Genomic DNA, 9,585 nt, shown 5'->3' with positions numbered 1-9,585 from the left:
CAAGGGCTTCTTTTGCAATTAACCTTTCAATTATTCTGTTACAATGTTTTATCTGGCGGTGAATAGTACCCGTGGGCCTCTACGTAGACGTTCACTTTGCTTGTCAAGCAAAGATAAATCAATAGTTTGCCGTCAATATATGCACATGCATCTGTGTATACAGCGACTTCTGGGAAAATTTCTCATTGCCTGAAGACATTTTTAACGCTAAATTGACTTAAATTCCAGGGGTATTCAGACCCTTTTCAACAATCAGAACATCAGTGGTGAAACATATCACCAAAACTTGCATACTGATAAATATTTTATGGGGAAGGTTACATTCTCTTTTCCAGGAAAATAATCTCCTCAAACTGAGTGACTTTTGTCGAATAATCCTAAGGCTTTGTGCAGGGGATTCTACAAAGTACCGGCTAAAACTATTGACCTCGCCCGGGGATAGCCTTCCGACAACTACTCCCCCGACCCAAAATTTTCTTATGCGAATTAAGGGTGCACTTCCAGCGATCTAACTTACAACTGCAGTATATCTGTTTATCTCTATTTCCATGTTTTGAGTGCATTCGAAAATCAAAACAATTTCACAGCTCGTACTCTGCAAGTGCAATACATCCAAACTTGACATATCCATTATTAACCCCTTTTTCCATTTTTCACTGAATGTGGAAATTCTTGAAAAAAGGCAATAAATTCTGACAATTTATCCAGCAATTAGAATAATTATATCCTAACATGCCAAATCCAATCTTCGCCCCAATTTTCCACTTTCTCGATTAACTCTAGAAACACGGGGTTAATTATAACTTCATCCTACAAGTGGATGATATCATAACTTTTCCATATCCAATCTCTACCCCGATTTGTTCAATTAACTGTAGAAAAACGGGAATCGTGACAATTCGATTGGTTAACATCATGACTTGCCGTGTCCAATCGTTACCCCGATTTTCCATTTGTTCAACGAGTCCCGAGAAAGCCGTGATAAGTTCTGACAATTCATCACGCAGGGGAAATATAACCTTAGTTGCCATATCATATCTTTACCTTAATTTTTCATTTTTTTTCCATTTATTAGAGACAAATAAGATAAAATGTGACAATTAATCCCACATGTGGGATATGCCAAATATGGGATAAAATCGGACAATTCATCCTGCAAATGAAACATATTGCAACTTATGTGTAATCTTTACCCGATTTTTCATTATTTTCAGAGAATTCTAAAAAAAAAACAATTCATGTCATAAAAAGAATATTTTCCAACGCGCTGATTGAATCATAACTCGGTACATCCCTGATTTTCCGTTTTTTTCTAATAAATTCCGAAAAAAGGGGGTTAATTCTGAAAGCTCGCCCCACAAGTAGAATACATTCTAAGTTTCCATATCCAATCTTGAACCCGGTCTTCTATTTTTATTTCAATGAATTCCAGAAAAAAAGGGGACGGTAAGTTATGAGAATTTATACCGTAAGCGGAGTATATCCTGAGTTCTCATATCCAATCTTTACCCCAATTTTCTAATTCCTTTTTTTTTTTAATGAATCAATTCCAGAAAAACAGGACAAACTCTGACAATTCATGCTACAAGGGGATAATACCCGAAGTTCCCAAATGTCATCTTTGCTTCGATGTTCCAATTTTTTTTTTTTTTAAGTGAACTCTAGAGAACAGGGGTAAATTCTTAGAATTAATACCGCAAGTGGAATATAACCTACGTTGTCATGTCAAATCTTTCTTGATTTTCCTTTTTTAATGAATTAATTCTAGAAAAACGGGGTAAACTCTGAGAATTTATACTACAAGCGGATAATACCCGTAGTTCCCTTATGCCATCTTGCTCTGATTTTGGAATTTTTTTCAAGGAATTATAGAAAAACATGGAAAATTATAGTAACTCATCCTCCAAGTCGAATATATTCTATTGACTTGCCACATCTAATCTACTTTACCCCGATTTTCCATTTTTTTTTTTTTTTTCAATGAGTAGAAAAACGGGGCTCCCACTGACTCGCCATATCCAATCTTTTGGATATATCAACAAAGTTGAAATGGTAAATTAGACACCGTAACGATTACAAAAGCTGACTTTTCGAGCGTTTGCCCTTCGTCGGAGCGAAGGGCTAAAGCTAAGGGCTTCGCTCCGACGAAGGGCTAACGCTCGAAACGTCAGCTTTTGTAATCGTTACGGTGTCTAATTTACCATTCCAACTTTGTTGATATGAAATTATTTCGTTACTCCCACCGACGCAGCGCCAAACAGTTTCTTTCGAAACTATCAGCCTATATCCAATCTTTACCTAATTTTTCATTTTTTTTTTTTTTCAATAAATTCTGGAAAAACGGAGTAAATTCTGAGGATTCACGCTACAAGTGGATAAGACTCTAAGTTCTCATAAGCCATCTTTACCCCGATTTTCCATTCCTTTTTTTCAGCGGTGAATTCTACGATTAGCGCTAATCATTAGACCTTTAAAATAAAGCAATACGCAAATAGCTAAATTGTAATTAGGAGATTTTTTTATAACGCCGGCCCGCTTTCAGTTATTATTAATTAATTAACTTCTATAGAAATTAAAAACTTAGACACAACAACGCGCTATGTAATGTACTGTTCCTCTTTAATTGTAATCATTCCCTAAAGAAGTCTTAATTGGTGTCGAAACGCGTCCGAAATAAATGAGAAGCTTACAACTACAAAAAGTGTTTCTTTGTGCGGCTCGCTAAAATTCTAGAATAATTCTAGAAAAGCGGGATAAATTCTGAGAACTCGTCCTTCGAGTGGGATAGATCTTAGAGTGCCAAATCCAATCTTTAACCCGATTTTCCATTTTTTTTTCAATGTACTCTAGAAAAACGGGATGAAGTTTGAGAATTCGGCCCACAAGTGGCTAATACCTTTGGTTCTCATATGCCATCTTCACCCCGATTTTCCATTTAATCAATGAGTTTTAGAAAAACGAGGTAAATTCTGAGCATTCATGCTACAAGTGGATAATAACCAAAGTTCCCATATGATATCTTTACCCCAGTTTTCCATTTTTTTTCAATGAATTTTAGAGAAACGAGATTAATTCTGCGAATTCATCACTCCGCAGGTGGCTAACACGCTAAGGTCCCATTTGATGATCTTTACCCCGATTTCCCATTTGATCAGCGAATTCGAGAAAAATGCGGTAAATTCTGAGCCTTCATGTTACAAGTGAATAATACCCGAGGTTCCCATATGCCTGAATTTTCATCTTTTTTTTTCAGTGAATTTGACAAATAACGGGGTAAAATCTAAGAGTTCATTCTTCGAATTAATAGATCCCAAGTTGCCATAGCCAATCCCTAACCCTATTTCCTTAAGTTCCCATATGCCATCTTTACCCCGACTTCCCATTTGATCAGCTAATTCGAGAAAAATGGGGTAAATTCTGAGCCTTCATGTTACAAGTGAATAATAACCGAGGTTCCCATATGCTATCTTTACCCCGAATTTCCATGTTTTTTTTCAGGGAATTTGACAAAAAACGGGGTTAAGTCTAAGAGTGTATCCTCCAAATTAAATAGATTCCAAGTTGCCATAGCCAATCGTTAACCCCATTTTCCATTTTTTCTTTCAATGAATTCTAGAAAAACGGGATGAATTTTGAGAATTCAGCCCACAAGTGGCTAGTACCCTAGGTTCCCATATGCCATCGTCACCCCAACTTTCCATTTGATCAGTGAATTTCAGAAAAATGAGGTGAATTCTGAGCATTCATGCCACAAGTGGATAATACCCGAAGTTCCCATACGATATCTTTACCCCGATTTTCAATTTTTTTTTCAACAAATTCTAGGAAAACGGGGTAAAATCTAAGAATCCATCCTCCCTGATGAAATAGATCCCAAGTTGCTATATCCAGTCTTCAACCCGATTTTCCATTTCTTTTTTCAATGAATTCAGGTCATTCAGGAGAAACGGGATTAACTCTGCGAATTCATCCTCAAGTGGCTAACACGCTAAGTTCCCATATGCCATCTTTACCCCGATTTTCCATTTGATCAGCGATCGAATTCGAGAAAACGGGGTAAATTCCGAGCCTTCATGTTACAGGTGAATAATACTCAAAGTTCCCACATGCTATCTTTATCCCGAATTTCCAATTTTATTTTTCAGTGCATTTGACAAAAAACGGGGTGAAGTCAAAGCTTTCATCATCCGAATTAATTAGATCTCAAGTTGCCATAGCCAATCTTTAACCCGATTTTCCATTTTTTTTTTTATGAATTCAAGAAAAACGGGATAAATTCTAGGAATTCATCCGAAAGTGGCCTTACACGCTAAGTTTCCATATGCTATCCGCTTTACCTGGTTTTTCCATTTGATCAGCGAATTCTAGAAAAACAGGGTAAATTCTGTGAAATTCATCCGTAATGTCCTTGAGGTGGAATATATCCTAATGACTTGCCATAGCCATCTTTACCCGATTTTTGATTTGATCATTATGTGAATTTGTCGTAAACGGGGTAAATTATGACAAATCCACCCAAAAGTGCGACAAATCCGACAATAATTTAGAAACAGTACTAAAAAAAGAGCAGCTTCAATCAGCGGAATTGGAACCGGACCGTAATGAAACTTAGAGACAGAACTAAAGAAAGTACAGCTAAAATAAGCGGAACCGTAATAAAAATCACATCACAATCTACTATTTCAAATTTTCACAATCTACTACTTCAGATTTTTGCCATACAGCAAAAACGTACGATATTCGAAATAAACAACTGAAGGCCAAACTTCTGTGATTGAAGGAAGACTTCGTGACGCAGACAGATTATCACAACATTGACCTCTCAGTCGATCTCACCTCCGGCAGATCAGCGACGCTTCAAAAATGTATAATTTTATGCCGACGAACCATAATCTATGATCTTCAACTATTAAAGAAAATAAAACAATTGTGATATGGGTAAAATGTTGTCATTGAAGTTGATTGTCATTTAATTTAATTGGTGGTCCATCGGTCTCGATGATGACGTCTATATGCGTGGGTGGGTTCGTTGATGACTGAGGAGTCCAAGGCGGGAACGGCAAACACGTCCACAGTGGGAGCAGGGAAACTGGCCTGGAGGTTTGGGTGTCTCTGCTGCTGCCCTCCTTTTAGCGCGAGCCTCAGTGACATTGGCTCGCCGGTGTGCTTCGAAGGCTTTTGTTGCTTCGCGTGTCAGTGCACGCCATCCAGTGCGATCCTGTGCACACTCCTCAAGCTGCTTTCAGTGAGATGCCAGTGTAGGCGATGTTGGCCCTGATGCAGTCTTTAAAGCGCTTCAGTGGCCTGCCTTGCTTTCTCTTTCCCTTACTGAGCACTCCATAGAGGAGTTGCTTTGGGATTCTGTCACTGTCCATTCGAATGATATGCCCCGTCCATCTGAGCTGGGCTTTGAGAATCATAGCCTCAATGCTGGTGGTTTCTGCACGGTCCAAGACTTCAAGGTTTGTGATCATGTCCTGCCATTTGATGCCCAGGATTGAGCGCAAGCTCCGCATGTGGAAGAGCTCCAGTAGTTTGATGTGTCTTCTGTATAGGGTCCAGGTCTCAAAACCATAGAGGAGACTGGTGAGGACAATTGTCTTGTAGACCCTGAGCTTAGTAGACTGCTGGATGTTGTGTTGGTTCAGCACACGAGCTCGCAGTCTGCCCAGGGATTGGCTTTCCTTACAGATCCTGGCGTTAATCTCTTTGTCAAGGGAGCCGTCGCTGGAAATGACACTGCCGAGGTATTTGAATTCCTCTACGGTCCTCAGTTCTGTTCCCTCGATAGAGATAGATGGGCGGTGATCTGTTGTGAGAGGACTGGGCTGGAACAGCACTTCTGTTTTTCCCAGGCTAATGGTGAGGCCAAACAGGCGGGATGCTTCAGCAAACTTGTCGACAGTGAGCTGGAGGGTGGATTTTGTATGAGCCATGAGGGCACAGTCGTCGGCAAAGAGGGCCTCTAGGATCAGCTTCTCAATTGTCTTGGTTTTAGCATTGAGGCGTCGAAGGTCAAAGAGAGATCCGTAATAGTAACGCAACAAAAAATGTCCTCAGTAGGGTGGTCCCGTCATAAGTCCAGTATCACTGAGGGGCGTGAGATCCTTCCACTGCGGGTCCGGGCCCAAACATGTTTATAATATACGAACCACATGGGCGATTAAACTCTATAATTGATCCATTCCAGGTAAGACTCGTGTCTGTTGATTCCTGTATCGAATTTTAGAGCCCATTAGATTTTTTTTTTGCGATTTGTGTTGCTGTCTTTTCGTTTCGTGCCATTAGATTTTACCACTGCTCGTCTTTCTTCGCAATTTTACAAAGTATAATTTGGAAATCATCATCGTTTTTACCCTTGTTCACTGAATATTTCTATTCATTCATGACGGTACATCTCTTTTGAAAATTGAATACTTAGAGGTGCAAAGCATTTTGAACGGGGTTATGGCGAAACCATGTAGAAACCAAGCGACGCAACGACAGAGTTAATGCGAGTTCTTGTTTAACGCTGAAAGAATTAATGCAAGTCACCCATGAAATGATTAGGCTTAGGATAAGACTTAGTTTTGGTTTTTTGTTTGTTTTGTGTTGTTTCTTCTTTTTTCGACGAAGTTGTTCAAGACTGAATTAAATTACTTGATTTAGAAAGTCTTGTCGAAATAGAATTGATTGTCATTTTCTTTTGTTGCGTGAGCCCAACTTTCTTGTTTTCATCGGCGCTGATTAAAAAAGTTTAAGACATAAAAAAGTGCAAACCCGAGAAAATTCTCAAATTGTTTATCTCTGACTTCAATCCACAAAGCATTCATTTATGATCGGTGAAAACGACAACGACAACGAAAACAAGTAAATAAAAAAAATTTACGGTATGTAAGCTTCGTGATTGTTCATTTTATTGACTGCTCCAAACTTCAACATGCAGCATGGTTATTACGACTGTCTATTAGTACTGTCTCAGTACAAGACTGATCATGACACCATGTCTTCATTTTCAATCGTCAAATCAAACCCGTAAGTGCATTGTAGGTTTCATAAGAAAGTAGTTTTTTTATCTGCACGGTCTTAAACAATAACTTTTAAAAATGGGACAAAATGTGCCTGACTTCGTGTTTGGCACAAGTTTCCGCAGGTTCTGTTACTTGGTTTTGTTTTATCGTGAATTCTTTTTTGTTTGTCGCCATTCTTTTAGTTATCCTACCAGCAGAGGTTTTTTCCAGAACAGGAAAAATACTTATATAATAGCAAGTTATCTTGCCATGTGTTTGTTTTTGTTATTAGTTGTTTTCCTTTTGTCGAGAGTTTTATGTTGTTGCCGTATTTCACGTTCAAGAAAGTGCATTAATTTCCCCGCCATTAAGCTTTTTATTTTTAGTGCTGAAATGTGATCGACTATTTTATACAGCTACTACCTACAGTAACGCTCGCTTCTATCTTTTTTTTTTTATGTAGTGGGCCTATGGAATGGTCTGAACAGCACGACGTAGCACTAATGAAAGAAGTCTGAGTGTAGAATCCGTTTAAAGCAAAGAAGAAAACGAGCAACCGAGCGCAAATATGGCTGTCGATCGCAGAGGCGCTAAGTGGATTACAAGATCCGTTATTCAAGGATTCAATGACAAAATGATCAGTGCAAGATCGTTACGTTTTGTCGGCAGAGAAGTATCGAATGAGAATGAAGAGGGAAGCAAAAGCAAGTGGAATAAGCCCATCTTTGTCAGAACTAATGATCAACTAATAGAAGAGTGTCTCGAAGTAGAAAAATTCGAGGAGGACCTCCGACAGAAAGATGGTAAGAAAAGTTGTTTTGATTTTTGCTTTCATTATACTGGGGCTAGCTAGGAAGAGGGATTGTTGCATCAGACAAAATCAAAAGGGTTGATAGTAAAAAAAACTACGATGTCTTAAGCCATAAGAAAGAAACTTACCAATACAGCATTTTTAATTTGAAAATCTACTCAGTTTACTCGTGTTGGTATTTTTACTGGACTCATGACCTTAAGGATCAGTTAGAGACCTTTTCGGTACTCTATGCACCTCTTGATGGGAAAGAGTTATTTGTTGCATATAGATCATGATAGATGTCTGTCAATTGCACTCATTTGTTCTTGCTGCTTTTTCAACTTGTTAGTTATCTCACAGCTACATTATTTACTATATTATAGCTTGTCCACATGGCCTCTAGAAACAACCCAGTAGCAAGCTTAGCATGTGATATCTAAATTTGTTCTTGATACCACTCATAACTCAATTTTTGTTATTGGGTTTAGGCAAAAGGAGTGGGTTTGTACTTCTTTTAGCATAACTTGTGTGATATAAGCCTATAATTTTTTTGCTTGGGTAAATTTCAAGTTCCTCTATTTATTTATTTTTATTGTGATAAATCTTTCTACCTCCTTGCCCCCTCCCAACTATTTTAAACATAAAATGAGCATTCTTTAACTCAATCATAGCCTTTGTGAAAGTTTAGCACTTATCTTATCTTTTATAATACTTAGGGGGAGTAAAAAAATTAAATAGTTAATATTGTTAAGTAATATAATTGACTCATTCACCTCTGTAGTTGAAAGTGCCTCTTTGAAATCAGAGAAGGACAGGGAAAGTGCTTTGGAAATGAGAAGAATTACCATGGAAACATTTGGAGAAAGCAAGGAAAGGAAAAGAGAAGAAGAGGAGGAGGAAAATAGCAAAATTTCAAAGAAGAAAAAAAGCAGAAATTCAGGCAATGACACCATAGAGTATTTGCGAGAAAAATATACTCAGGAAATGAGCCTCCGAGAGAAAGAGTTGCAGATGAAGGAAAAACAGCAAGAATTAGAGAAGCAAAGATATGAAAGTATGATGCAATTGATTCAGCAACAATAGCAGCAACAGCTTCAACAACAGCAACAGCAGCAGCAACAACAACAACATTTTCAAGTAATGATGCAGCAGCAAAGTCAGCTTATGATGGGTATGCTTCAGCAAGTGAACAAATGGAAAGAGTCATAAATTACCACCTTTCAGTTTATTCTTACTGATTAATTTCTTGGAAGAAATTTGCTTTTTCACTCACCACTTGGGTCTAGGTAAACTTGGCAATATTGTGTGAAACTTGTCAATGAGCTTGCGAGGCAGTAAAGCAGTTTTCGAAGTCTCTAATCTAATTTTAATAACTGCTTCCTTCCTAAAGTTATACATGTTTCAGGTTTATTTTCATTGCTATTTTACATCAAAAGTTGAACAATCAAAAGACAATGCAGGGTATAACTTTACAGTCTTGCAGATAGAATTTAATCAATTATTGGTTGCTAATGTACAGAGTGTAATTGTATTAATTAGAGTTCTACAAATGAGTTTTTCAAGACAAGAATAAATTCTTCATGTCATGTACTGCTGCTTTAACTATCTGGTCTTATCTTAAGTAATCATGCAGGGAAGGAGGTTCAATTTCAAAAAAGTTCGATGTGAGGTTTCTGTATAAACATGTGATAGCATTTTGAATGAGTGCACAGACTAAATACATTTTGCCAACTGAACTCAAACCAATTTTTAGATTACTTTTAAAATCTAAGGCCTTAAACGACTTGACAACATCACCAAAGT

The 9,585-nt window shown here is 37.8% G+C and overlaps 1 protein-coding gene across 1 annotated transcript; it reads left to right on the top strand.

Annotated features, from left to right (window-relative positions):
• The first annotated feature begins 6,975 nt into the window (after positions 1-6,975).
• LOC148740210 (uncharacterized) lies at positions 6,976-9,524 on the top strand. Its single transcript, XM_088748430.1, has 3 exons — positions 6,976-7,014; positions 7,453-7,792; positions 8,564-9,524. The coding sequence occupies exons 2-3, from the start codon at positions 7,558-7,560 to the stop codon at positions 8,863-8,865; spliced, it is 537 nt and encodes a 178-aa protein (XP_088604556.1). The 5' UTR covers positions 6,976-7,014; positions 7,453-7,557; the 3' UTR covers positions 8,866-9,524.
• Positions 9,525-9,585: the final 61 nt, after the last annotated feature.

Source organism: Stylophora pistillata, chromosome 2, assembly GCF_964205215.1.
Source record: "Stylophora pistillata chromosome 2, jaStyPist1.2, whole genome shotgun sequence".
NCBI classification, from domain to species: Eukaryota; Metazoa; Cnidaria; class Anthozoa; order Scleractinia; family Pocilloporidae; genus Stylophora; species Stylophora pistillata.
Note: the sequence above shows the minus strand (reverse complement) of the source record. Positions and strands in the feature narration are given on the sequence as shown.

What these genes read in the sequence shown, in the direction of transcription:
- LOC148740210 (XM_088748430.1), top strand. Translation starts at nt 7,558, where the DNA reads ATGGCTGTCGATCGCAGAGGCGCTAAGTGGATTACAAGATCCGTTATT. An exon ending in GGACCTCCGACAGAAAGATG is followed by an intron (nt 7,793 to 8,563) that starts GTAAGAAAAGTT and finishes TCACCTCTGTAG; the next exon opens with TTGAAAGTGCCTCTTTGAAA.